General features: G+C 37.8%; 1 protein-coding gene across 3 annotated transcripts in view; it reads left to right on the top strand.

Annotated features, from left to right (window-relative positions):
• Positions 1–12,502, top strand: part of METTL25 (methyltransferase like 25) — an 84,164-nt gene extending 71,662 nt beyond the window's left edge. For all 3 annotated transcript variants that reach the window (XM_052669226.1, XM_052669225.1, XM_052669224.1), the window contains one exon: positions 8,279–12,502. Coding sequence is in view for 2 of the 3 variants with exons in the window: in XM_052669225.1 (XP_052525185.1) it covers positions 8,279–8,311 (33 nt within the window). In the remaining variant the exon portion in view is untranslated. The remainder of the gene's footprint in view (positions 1–8,278) is intronic.
• Positions 12,503–13,868: the final 1,366 nt, after the last annotated feature.

Here is a 13,868-nt window from a genome sequence, read left to right as displayed (position 1 = left end):
TAGACTAAAATTATAATGTAAGCTTAAGGCATATCTCAAAGAAAAAAGTAAACTAGTAATATTTAAAGAGTATTTTAATTATTTGGCTTCGAAAGTCAGTGTAAATATATACTGACATTCAATAAATACACATTTAAATTGGCTTTTAGACACAACATTTCTTGTGATGATTCAATGCTAGACTCCCAAAAATATCAGCAGAAAAAAATATGACAAAATAGTAAGAAGCATAGTAGAAAAAAAATTAAAAAGAAAACATAACTATTTAGCAAGAGGTATTATATCATTTTATATGCACAAAAGTTCACTAATACATACTTTCATCTTAGGCCATGGTTCCTCTGTGTGACTCACCTAAATTATTGCTGGGAGTTATACATTTCAGATACTCTTGAGAAAGCACAAGGAATGCATTGTGTTCTGCTGAGGATCACATTATGCAGTGCTGTTAGCTTACAGCTCAGGCGCTGAGGTCATGATCTGACTACACATTAAAGTCAGGTTTAGAGCTTATAGTGTGAGATCAAAAATCCTGCAGAGTGAAGACAGCATTAACACCATATTGTGGGCTTTTGTTAATTTCACAAAACAGTGGCTGCATTAACACACCTGATCTGGATCAAAAGCATATTACTGGGTGATCTGGGAATGCATCAATCAAGTGTTAATGGCTGAGGTATTACAGCCTAAACCAGGTATTTGTCAAGTGGTTTTATTCTCATGTTTCCTGACTGATGCAGGATGAAGAAAACAAAGGAAAAAATATTGAATGATAAATAGAACAACTAAAAAGGACTACCAGCTTTAAAATTCTAGCGGGATGTAGAGTTCTTTGAGCTGAACTTGACTGTCTTTAAAAACACCTGGCAGAAGCTAGATCTGAAATTGTTCTGTATTACTCCACATTGTGTGAAATAAGAGAGGGATGTTCTTAATCACAGAAAACTTTCTGGCTTAAAGAAAAATGAAGCACCTGAAATCTTGGAGGCTATTTCTAAATACCAAATCATCATTTACGTGTGAATCAAAAGACAGTAATGAATAAGAGGTTCAGTCTTAAGTCTTAAATTTTACTTACATATTTACTTTGATAGATCATGCAAAGCTATCAACTAGTCCAGTTTGAGCTTCATGTGGGAGTGAAGGCTATTTTGACACAGAAGATTTAAAGGAAGATGAATTACTGCAATATATGAGAAAGAAAGCACGTGGAGACGATAATCAGGATACATGAAACAGTTCCATGCATTGCAATAAGTAACACAATGGCCTGGCTTTCAGAAGAAAATACAGAAACTGAAAATAACTTCATGACTTTCTAAGAGTTCACCAATGCCAGGAGAATCTGAAGAGTGAATGAAGAAACAGAAAATTAACCATCAGTCCAAAAGCAAATGAAACATTTTACATTGGATATAGGTGCATAAGCTCATGTGCTGCCAGAAACAAATGATCTTATCACTGAAAGAAATACCATAGTCAGTAGAAGGCTAGATTCAGGGTTTTAAAGAAGTTATTTTTTCCCATTAGGACAGGAAGACAACTAAAAACGTGGGTAAAAATAATTTGGAAATTTTACAGTTTCTGAAAAGAATTTTCAGAAGTTTTCATTTTTTATATGACCACCTTGAGAAGATGCTCTCTTGGGAGAAAAACAATATTGGGAGAGAAAATATTGAGAAAAGATTCTTTTCAGAAGATAAAAAATTCTCAGAGGAATACATGCCAGTCCTGACAGAAGTGCCTGCAATTCACAGCAAAGTTCTTCTGGAAGGATTCATGGAAGGCACCTTAGCCTGCGGAAATAAAAATCTGAGCATGACCAGAAGTTTGGTTTTGTTTTTTTTTTTGTCATTTCGGGCATTCCCAAAGCTACTGGCAAAATCTCTCCAAAATTAAATAGAGTTCAAGGAACATGGGATGAACATGGCAAAGCACACAAATTGATCCTTGCTAGGCAGCAGCCATAACCAACCTGCTGTAACTTCCAGTGTTCTGGGGGAGGTGAGGTGAGGATGTGCATTGCTTAGCTTCTCTGATCCACAGCCTGAGCATGTGGCTGTGCAGAACCATCCAGTGGCCAAACACTGGATTCCAACTTTTACCAAAGGAGAGATTAGACATATGATAGCTTGAGGTGATTATACAAGAGACACATCTGAATAATGAGTCAGAAAACTGCTAGAAGGCTCAGGCTAAAATACAATGAGACAAAATGCAAAAATCTTTGGATTGCCCACAGATGATTAAGAGAAGATCATTCATGTGTACGTACAAGAAGATAAATTCTTGTAACTTAAATACTTAAAAGCAGTAATAGCTGTTGCTATGGGACATGCCCACATGATATTTCAAACTACATTTCTTTATTTTTCATTCTAGTGAAAAGTTCAGGCCTTTATAGAAGGAGGTTTACAAAGCCTTTAGCCACAAGCATAACTTCTCTTATACACCGAAGGAGATGGCCTCATCCATCCTTTCCGATTTGGAATGGTCAATGGCCCTGCCTTGGGGTCCTGAAGGCATAAGGTTCCATAGAGTCCTGATTGCTCCCTGGGGCTCCCCAGCCTGGCCCAGGCCCAGGATCCCACATCACTCCTGGAGCCACCGTCCCCTGCCCCAGCCAGGCCACAGAAGAGCTGGGCTCCAGTTCCTCACAGCCCTCCCTGGCCACGGGCCCCATGCAGCTGGGCCCTTCCTTGGTCCTACATCCTGGCCTTGATGCAGCCATTCGCTGTCACCAGGGAAGTGCCTGGTGCTGGGCCCACCTCAGAGCCCCTCCTGCATGCTCCTGGCTGGGGTGAGAAGGGGCACGGTGCCAGGCACTGCTCCACAGGGGCTCCAGCCTCCACTACACCCTGCATGGAGCCCGTTGACAGCTGGCATGGTCCGAAACACACCAGGGGTACCTCATTAAGTGTTTAGTTTGCACCTACATCCTCTTATTGCTGCCTGTTAATACAGACAAGGTCTTGAATCTATTTGTGTATTGCTGATAGCTTGCAGATAAATTGAGAAATAATTTGAGACTTTCTGTTGTATTACCGTGTTTTTCAGTTGTTGATTTTCAGTTTACATTCAGCTGGGAAACACGAGAGATGATGCATTAAAATTTTAAGAACCTCTTTTAACCAGAGACGTAACCTCTGAGCTCTGGGACGTGATTCATGCTTTTCTGCTCACCTGGAAATAGGATGGGAGTGGAAAAGCACTCTGTCAGACCTTTCCACTGTAAGACCGAAAAGTGCTTTCTGAATAATTGATCTCTGTGGGGAATTGAGCTGCACTGGTTGGTACCAGAGCAAGTGGGGAAAGATGTGAGAGTCCCCTTCGCCACAGGCAATCCTGCCACATCTGTATTTCAGGGCTCTTTTCTGGTTCATGAGCAGGTTCAGGAGCTCAGGGTGATGAAACACTACCTGAGAAAGTTAAAGGGTGCCAGAATGAAATTCACTGGCAAACTGTACGCCCAGGTACACAGTGAATCACCTACAGATCACCAGCATGAAAATCCCACAGAGAGGATTTATTGTTCTTATTCTTTATTCATACAAACTCATTCCTTGTGGATACACGTCCCAAAATAGGTCTACAGTTTTTGTTGCAGAAAATTAGCTGGGGCTACTGTCATCTTTTTAAATGTGCATAGCAGATGAAATAATCATGTAATAATTTAGGATGGGAGGGACTTTAGGAAGTCAAGTCCCAGAGAAGGGCTGACTTCAAAGTTAGATGAAGAAGATGCAGCAATCTCCATTTCTAATGTAAGTGAGCGGCCAGAGCAATCGGTCCCACAGGGAGCAGCAGGAAGTCAGTCTCACTTTCCACACATCTGCAGGGCTGTGGAAAACGCCAAGAAACAGCAGAAAGAGAAGAGGTGGGGGAGACAATCAGACTCTTCTTTCTTGTGACTATAATATAAACAGGTTTCCTATCTCACCTGTGTGCTCTGTGGAGTGCAGGCATGTCAGATGTGCCCAGATAACATCTTCTAGACAAGTGTTGGAGCCCAAGGCAGAGATTCTGAATCCCAACCCTCGAATCCTGATTTAGGTCTAGCACCAGGCACAGACATTGTAGCTCAGCCCTGCCAATGTGTACTACATGTGCACATGCCAAGAATAAGAGCTGTGTTGAACGCAGGACTACCTACCCAGATCTGTTAGCAGCTGTGCAGAGATTTACAGGATTATATTTTTGTATCGTGGCACTTACATGTGACCTAAATTCCACTTGAAATGGTGCCTTTTTTTGGTTCCTGTGGTGCTGCATTTTTATTGACTGTAAGAGCAGAGTTCTGTGGTTGTGCAGATTTGTCCCTGCAGGCCATTAGCAACACTTCAGTGCTGCACTTGCCCTTCGAAATTGTTTTCAAAATATGACTTACATAACATCTTTCTGACCTGGTACTTGCTGAATCACTTGCGTGAATTACTACAAGTAAAGACTGCGCTTCTTTTTGTAATTGTCAAATTGCTTGAGGACAGTGCTCTTCTTTCTCTTAATTATTTTATCCTTGCAAAAAGTTATTTCAGTCCTTTTTAGAAAACTAGTGTTTAAATCTTTTAAATTGCATTTACAAAGGGATTTTGTATTGCTTCCTACACCTCCAGCACCTGATTTGTGTGCCTAGAACACATGCTTCATTAGTCCCTTTCACAAGCTGTTCCAAATGCAATGCAAATCACTTCTTAATGGTCACACTGACTAGATAGGAAATGCTTTTGTTGGAGCTATGACTTGTAGTTAATTAAGCCAATTAGCATTTGATATAAGCAATTCTGGAAAGATAAAGCTTAAGAATAGCTCTCGTGAGATGGTGGAAGACTTTAAGCAAATAGAAATGTACAGAAGGGAAAGGAAATGAAGTTTAAAAATAATTTCTAAATCCATTCAGTGTTTTTTTTTTTTTCTTGTTTACATCAATCCCAGCTGAACTTCTATGAGAAAAGTTGGGGGTGGGGAAAGAATTTATTTACTATGGCTTTGTTTAAAGAGATTAAACCAGACTTTTTATTCAGCAAAGATTAACTGCAAAATTTCTACTGAGATTCTGCTTATACCATGAAATTATCTGATTTATCAAATGCACTTTTGACTTTATTCCAAGAGAAGGTTTTTGACTGCTTGATGCCAGAAGAGAAGGCATCCTTGTGGACTGGCTCACCCAGTCTCTTTTACTTGCTGTAGAATGAGAACTATCCCTTCTGTAAGTGAAAAAGCAAGGGGATTCTTGAAATTTAAAATAGAAATGTATCACATTTCCTTCCAGAACTAGTTCTCAAAGACACAGTTAAGGCAGAGACATTTTATAAATTAACCATGTACTACCCTAGAAATGTGCAATGAGCATCAAGCCTAAGGAAGTTGTTACAGTTTGTCTGAAACTGCTAAATTGGTTCCATTCATGGTTTGAAACATACAGCGACCATGATGGATCTGTTATGATACTTACATTCATTTCAGTGTGCATGATACTTGGCTTTAATTCACTGGAAAGGTCTCAGCACTTTTGAGAAACTGGTCATTGTTCAGTGAAAAACAGCAAATATTCTGCAGTCTGTCTCAGTATATTTTGAACCTTGTTATATTTCCTTCTTGATTGTTCTACTTTGGAGAAAAATATTATTCTAAAACAAACAAACAAACAATCTCATTCTCTCTGATAACGTAAAGTTTGTTTAGGATGTGACATCATTTAACTGCTATTGATAATCTAATTTTATTTTTCCTTCTAATTAAATTCTTAAGAGGAAAAATGTCAAGTCAGCTGGGAAAAAAACTGAACAAAGGAAATATGATTATATGTCCATGTTCTGCTTGTATGCTTATTCTGGAAATTTCCTAAATTCTGCTAGAAGTTTCCAGGCAGAAAATTGCTGCATTCAACAAAAGCATTTCCCATTTAGTCAATGCGATCATTAAGGAGTGATTTGCATTGCATTTGGAGCAGCTTACAAAAGGAACTAATGAAATGTGTTCTAGGTACACAGATCAGGTGCTGGAGGTGTAGAAAGCAGTACTACCTGTTTCTATTGCGTTCTTTCTCTTATTGTAATTTTATGTCTTGACCTCTCCCTCCCACCCTGAATATACACATTGTAATTTAACTTAATAAATAAATTGCAATTAATTCTATGAGACTGGAACTGACTCTTCCTGGCCACAATATTTCATACAAACAGTGCTTATTTTTGTGACAGACAAACAGCTTCTGTAAAAGGAAAACTTTGGTTATTCTAATCTCAGGAAGAAAAAAACTCTGCTGTGATTTGTTCAGGTGTAGAAAGATGCCTTGCAAAGAGCTTTTGTGGATAATCTATCATACCATAAAGCCCCACAGTTGCTTTCTTATTTCTTTAATAAAGATGGCCGTAAGATCCGTAATCTCACGGTACTTAGTAGAAATGGCTAAAAGCGTAGCTGTTCCTCACCTTTAAATTGGATTTAGGAAGTAGAATGTTTCTACTTTGAGTATATACAGATATTTGAATGCCCTAAGCAAAGGAGTTAAAGAGAAGAAGAAAGGTGGTCTTCAGTCTCCTTGAAAAGACTTATGAGTATTAAACCCCTGAAACTTCTATATCTGTTATGGAACAGTCATATAGCATAAAAATTGACAAGAAAGAAAAAGATCACAAAAATTGACAAATACAATAAAACTGCAAATTCTTGCTTCACAAACCAGATTTATTTATTTCTTATAACTCCTGTTAGAAAACTTAGGTTACTGAATTTCTATAGAAAGTTTCTTAGAAGTGGAGTAAAATTCTTAAGACTCTAATTAGTCAAAGTAAATATCTTGTGGACCATTGTATAAGAATAAATCCCCAAAGACTTGAAATTAGGATAGGATAATATAGAACCATCATTCTTAAGAGGGAAATAGATGTTTTGGAGGATAATAATTCTTGACATTGCTATACATCTATTTCACATCTCTGAAAAAGTCTATTCCTCTCCATCAATTCTGAAAGACCATGACTATGTCCAACACAGACACTTCTTTAGATGTGTTTGTTCGGGGAGCTGAATCTCAAAATAAATTATATGCAAATTAAAGCTCATTCTTCATAGAATAATCCTTCATGTTATCATTTAGTTCTGCAAAGAGCTAAATATCCTTTACTCATATTGATTTGAATGAAAATGGAGGTAATTCAGTACAGAATCACGACCAAAATTTGGTAATTCACAGTTGGTCTCTAAAACTTCTTTTATACACACAGTTAAATTGGATTTAACTTTAAAACAAGTTAAATTGAGTAGCTGACAGGGCTCCATCCATCACTGTGATTTACTGATGTTCTAATGTACTTTCTGTTACCAAGTCATCTACTAGATAAACTTTTCATTTTAAAGTCTACAAAATACTGATCTCAACCTCTGCTCTTCACTACAAGAACAGACAGTGGCAAATGAGTTTGGACATTCTTTTTACAGTGCAACACTGTGTGCAAATCAGAGTAAGAAGCATTATCCTTGTGGATGTTTTGTTGCCTTTTAACACTGCTACCAAACAAAGATATTTGGCTATACTAATGCATTGCATGAAATGACATTAAGGAATAAAACCATTTTATTTTAATATCAGCTTCAATTAAATGCAGACTTATGTGCTTTAGGAGAAAGCCAGTCTGGAAGAAAATATTTCAGCCTGCTGAGTTGGAAATTAAAATCAGCACAATGTAAACATCACCAGCAAAATATTTAAAACTACTTTTTATATTGACACCATTGCATAGTGCACACATGAAATTCTGCAGGAACCTATACCAGCTATTGCCATACTGCAGCAGCTGCACATCCAGATGAATTATGTTGTAGGATTCATGTCAGGCAGGAGCTGGGGGTGGGTGTGCGCCATCCCAGTGGAATTGGCACTGCCAGTTTCCACCCTGTCATGCATTGCTGCAAGAGGCTGGGGTTCAGCCAGGTGCTCATCAGCCAGACAGGAGAGGCTTAAGGATTATGTGAGTGATGATGTATATTTACCCTTAGGAAATGGGTGCTCCGACAGCCCAGCACACCCAGCACCTGCTGTTTTGGAGAGTTTGCAGACTTAAGTTGGATGGCTCTTCTGCACAGCAGACCTTACATAAACAAATGTGCGCCATTAAATTGTTGGCTCTCTTTCCTTACTGAGTGGCTTCAGAGACTAAAGGTTGAACTAAACAAATCTTTTATTCCACTGTGGCTTACACCAATATGGTATCTTTACTTCCAGATGTCTGTATTTTCTAAAGCTTCCTATTTGCTATTAATCTTCCTTTTACAGGCTTTCCGGAAGAGGAGGCCTGAGTTAATCTGAAGTGTGGACACGGCAAGATAATTGGAGCCATTTGACTGTTCATAGCATGCAGTTACATCTTACAAACAATCTGTATTTCATATGCAGCAACACCTGAGAACCAGCAAAAGCAGTAACGTTCCACTCAAACCTACCTGTCTTATCTACACTGAGAATGAGACAAACTGTTTTCATCCTGACTGAGAAGTCTGTGAATGTGGCAATTCCTAAAATTAAGATATAGGTATATGACAGAAGAATTTTATATTGGCATTTTTCAGCACATTGGCAAAAGCCCTCATCCCAGAAGAGGAATGCTTGAGATAGCAATTAAAGATTAATGCTCAGTAAAGAATCTTCCTTCCAAAGAAACTGGATGGGCTACTGGATGTACTGACTGCAGAATCACATAGTAGACCACAATAACTCAAGGCACAATTCTGTTTAAAAAATCTAACAAAACAGCCATAGGTAGACTGCTTTTTATCTCATCAGCATACACTTTGCAGTAAAACTTCAGATCGCTCATAGAAGCCTTTTGGAGTGTTGCAGACTATAATTCATTCTACACAGGCAAGTGATGAAACATATTTCACTTCTCTGTAAATGTGTGTCTACCAGCAGTATTTTGTAATACTGTAATACTCCATACACTCCAGTTTTCATAAAGACCAAATTTGTTAATTCTCTTCTCACTTCTAAATCAGAAACGATTGCGACCTGAGTGACTGATCTTTTAATTACTGATTCATTCATGTTAGCAATTGAACTGCTAGAAACCAGTAGTCAAATTAGAGCTTCTTTTGATCTGCTGGGTGACCTATATGCAAAGACTTCTATATTGGGGTAAGAACCTTAAACATGCAGCTCAGGACCAGTTTAACTTCATTCTGACTGAAACTTCCAGTTAAGTAACTTGGTATTGCAATGGCTTTTTGTTATAGCCCAGAATAACAATTGAGAAGTGGTTAGCTAGAGGAAAAATTAGTTATGCTCCTACCTACAAGCCATGTAGAGGAACATACTTACAAAGTGACCAGAAGATAAGAGTGTTGAAGCCACTGAGGATGCTGTTCTGAGCAAATAGTTTAAGTACCTCATCAGCAGATGAGAATTCAGGGCTGTGTGCAAACCTGCATTTGGGAGGATAATACGTGGCTGATAAAACTTCTTAAAATGCTTAGTGGGGCACCAGATTCCCAGAAGTATGCCACTGTCAGGTCACAGTTGGTAATTTCTTGGATTTTATTAGTTTCTATTAGAAATGATTGTCACAGAATGCATCACGATCTGTTATACCACTATGTGTTGTACCACTCTTGTTTGCTATTATTGTCTAATTGGTTTAAATTAGACTTCTCTCCTAAGGAACTTCCTTCTTAGATAAGCTTAGTTTAAAGAAAGTACACACGTAAATGGATTATGAGGCCTGGCACAAAAGGATAGAAGCTAATTTAAATTGATGACTTCAGTTTAGAATTTTGAGTTAGTTTAAGATTAACAAAAATAAGACAGTGGGAAGCTGAAATAGTAGACCTCATGTGGGTTACAAATGCTTACTTATACTTCTTTCACTACCAGATTTTAAAAGGGATTGTATAACGCAGCTGACTTCCTCATGTGACAAGCTCCACAACTTCATTTAAGTCAGCTAGACCAATGGAGTAAAGAAATGACATATAGAAAGGGAATTTTAACCCAGAAGATGGGATTTCATATGTACTGGCAAACTCAGATGCATTCAGCATAGGCAAACCAGATGCAGTCTCTTTTTTTTATTATTATTTTTTTTCAAGTGGACTGAAGGCTTCTAAAGGGATTCACAGACTAAACTTTTATTTCTGTTTTCTGGCAGGGTAGACGTGTTTGGCTGTGGGCTAAGAGACACTGCTTCCATTCCTGTTTCTGCAGAATCATATGATATGCATTATAATTTTTAAGGCCAGATTTGGACTGTGAAATCATCTCTGGAGAAGATCACAAGGGAAAGTTTCTCTTTTTGTATACATGTATATATCCAAAACAAAGGAGTGTAAATGTCTTGCTAACACTCTACCACTAGCATACAGATGTTACGAATCATGTTTATGTTCATGAATATTCATTGCCTAAACAGTAGCAGGCATAAGAAAGTCTGAATGAGAAGTTTAACAGGAGCGATCTTGCAATCCAATGTTTCTTTTCAATTTTAAAAGCGATTTTATTTAAAAATTGACTTGAAATTCTCTTTAAGAAAATGTTTATTGGGTTTAACTAGGAATACTTGTATTATAAGTGTATGTTGCTTAGTATTCTGGTTAAACAATCTGTCCTCTAGTTGTGATACCGTGTGTTTATAGTCAGTTACACTAAAACAAGTTTTTTTGATCATTTTTCATTTTCAGTTGCTGCTCAGATGGCATCTTGAGAAGTTTCTTCATTGTTATACCTCTGCAGAGGTGTGACGTGCCTTTTTTTTCTCTCATGCCTTTCACAATGTCATCTACCCTATGCATACCAATCTTTGGGCAGAAAGAAGTGCTGAAAAAAACTCAAGACTTTTTTTTTTTTCACTAAAATTTCTTCATAGAGTCTCTAAAGGAGAGCTATTATCATTATCCTCTCCTGAGCCGCTTTATTTTTTATTATTAATCTGGGCACAGTACATTCCTTGATATTTTGTCTTTATATACTCTCAGCCTTGGGTCACTCTGACACAGAGCAGATTATGCCATAGGCACACACAGTGCCCGGGCTCCTGAGCAAACCTTTCTCATGCAAAACAGTGCAGCCTGTAACCAACATTGGGAAACAGCCTTGTCCCAGTCATGGCTTAATAGCTCTTTAGAGATGCTGTACATTCAACTAAATTTAATCCAATTCTTTTGGTTTCTTGGGTTCTATCAACCCCAAATGACATTGTCCAGGCCTTGCATGCCATAAAACGTGCCTGGAAGAGACACAACATGTGAAAATATGTTTTTAATCTTGAATTTCTCTAAGGGCCCCAGGCAAATGTCACAGTCCCTGCTACTGAATCTGGCTCAACAGCGGGTGGTGTCTTACCTTCTGGGAAAGGCTATAAATAGCTTTCCTGACTGGACAAGAAACATGAAATGTAGCCTGAGAAAAGTCTCTTGTTCCAGTGTTTACATTGACTAGGATACTCCCATCTTCCAGTACAGCTGTTGTTTCAGGACTTTAAAAAAGACTGACGATTGCAACAGAGCATATGTGAAAACAGATCATGAATCTGTCAAAAATCACCTTAATTTGTGGTAGACTTTGTATTGGTCCTTGGCATTCAAATTGTGTACTGATTCAGTTTTCTTTTCGTGGTAGTATTATTAAGTGGCAGTGAAGGCTGCATGGAGAGTCTGTCGGTTGCTGTTAAAGTACTGGTAGTGTTTTGCACAGAGAAAATACTTTCTAGCATGTTTCTATTTCTTATTGCATACTAAATCACGTTACTTAAAATTTAGGAACTAACAATAAACATTTTATTCCAAGAAATGAAATGACAGATAGCACAGTTCAATTAATATGCACAGTGTTCATCCTCATAAACAGTTGATGCAGCCAAACATCTGGAGTTAGAATAAATAGTATTTCAGCAGAAATTATATAGTGTTATTATAAATCTGTGCAAGAGGCACACATCCTTTGATACATACTCTTTTTCCTAAACTCAGATGCTTGACTGTTCACCCATTTGTCTGGCACTGACCTGCAGCAGTACAAACTAGTATTTCCATAGAAGTATTTTGTCTACGTTTCCATGGTTAATGCAGTGTTGGTGCAACGTTCTCCTTTGTTGAGCCTTTCATGACTGTAGCACCACAGAAGCAGTAGGGGTCACCATGCACCATCATCCACCAATTTCCAAGTCTTCATCCAGGAGCTGGGCTGAGTATCAATTCCCATAACATTGGCTCAAATTGATATAAAACTAGGAGTTCTAGACAGCAAATGGCTGCATATGGTGGAGGGAGACGTTATAATTGCCATAGGAATAACTGTCTTCAGGAAAAATAATATAAACACTAAAGTATTTGTAATTAATGAGCATTTCAAGATGCTTGCCATTAATTTGAAGCTTTTTGGAAAACTAATCCTGCTTAACTAATCATCCTATACTAGTTCCTGTAATTCATCCAGTGCCTCTGGAGGAAAATGAGGGGAAAAAAAAACAAAACAAAAAAAAAAAAAAAAAAAACAAAACCCACAACAAAATGACTGATCTATGCCTTTTAAAGCTTGTTAATAATAAAGTGAAATCCAAATCTCGTCATTTTAGCTTGAGCTCCAACTACTAATATATATAGATTAGCATGATGGTAAGTACAGATGTCCATCTGGTGAAGGAGAGACTAAACTGTATTCAGTCTATACCAGCTAGTATAATTCTAAGTCTTATGTGTTCTCCTGTATCTTGCATACTGAACTGTGCACCATTTCTGATGCCATGATATATTTACTCAGCAGAGTTTAGATGTTTCCATGGAGGGCCACCCAGATCAATGTTCTCAGACTAAAAACAATGGTGATCGTAGGACTTTAAATATCTGCTTCATAGGGAAAATTCTTGCCTTTGTACATTCTGTTGTATATTATGCTTTGATCTATGTCACATCATAACAAAGTAGGTTTATTTATGAAATGAATAGTATGGGATCTTGAGTTCTTTTGAAGCCAACGGAAGTTTTGGTGACTTAAAGAAACAGTAATTTCAACCTTATTCTTTGATGGATGGTGCATCTTTACTAAACCTTTACTATTCTCCATTCAGGTTCATTGTTTCAACATTAAAACTGTCTTTGCAGTACAACCTAAATGGACTGAGACATATGCTCAGCAGTTTTGAGTGACTGAGTAAAGTTGAGCATAGGAAGAACTTTTTTCCCTGAAGTTAGGTAAAAGGAGTTTGGCAGTTTTAAGGAGCAGGGAGCATAAAAGAAAGGTTAAATCATTAGAATTGCAGTCTTATTTCCTTTAGCGTTACGTTGTATAATAATTCATGATTTTGAAATTATGCCAGCTGTTAAGATATAACGTGCGATATACTCTTTATTATGTTTCGCTAGGAAAAGAGGAGGAAATTCAGTCATTTAAATGCAATAACCATGAAAATGTTAATGCTATGTTGTCCAAGCAGTATGTGTTCTGAAACACTGTGAAATGAAGCACTTTGCATGCAATTGCTCCAATTTTGATTAAATGTAAGCCGTCATAAGAAGAAAGAAGATCTGAATTCAAACTGAAGTCAAGGTGTGACTTCATCTCATAAAGATGAGGAATGTCACACAACAGCTGAAATTCTGTCCTAAGGTCATGTTGTGTTTTGATACTGGTGCAGAAGCACAGCAGTCAGGGCTGCAGGAGAGGGAGTGACCACGTGAACTGCACTGGGGAGCCCTGAGGGACTGACTGCAGAGACATGCAGATTAACTCTGAGATTTGAAACCACGGCTAGTTTACGTGGAAGAAAAAGGAAAAAAAAAAAAGGAAAAGGAGAGAGATTTGTGCATGTGATGTTTTTTAGCAAATATAGTGACTCCTTCATATCTCTATATCTGCTCAGAGCAGAAGGATGCAAAAC

The sequence above is a fragment of the Tympanuchus pallidicinctus genome, unplaced genomic scaffold, assembly GCF_026119805.1.
Source record: "Tympanuchus pallidicinctus isolate F22 unplaced genomic scaffold, pur_lepc_1.0 scaffold8, whole genome shotgun sequence".
NCBI classification, from domain to species: domain Eukaryota; kingdom Metazoa; phylum Chordata; class Aves; order Galliformes; family Phasianidae; genus Tympanuchus; species Tympanuchus pallidicinctus.
This window is presented reverse-complemented; position numbering and strand designations above follow the sequence as displayed.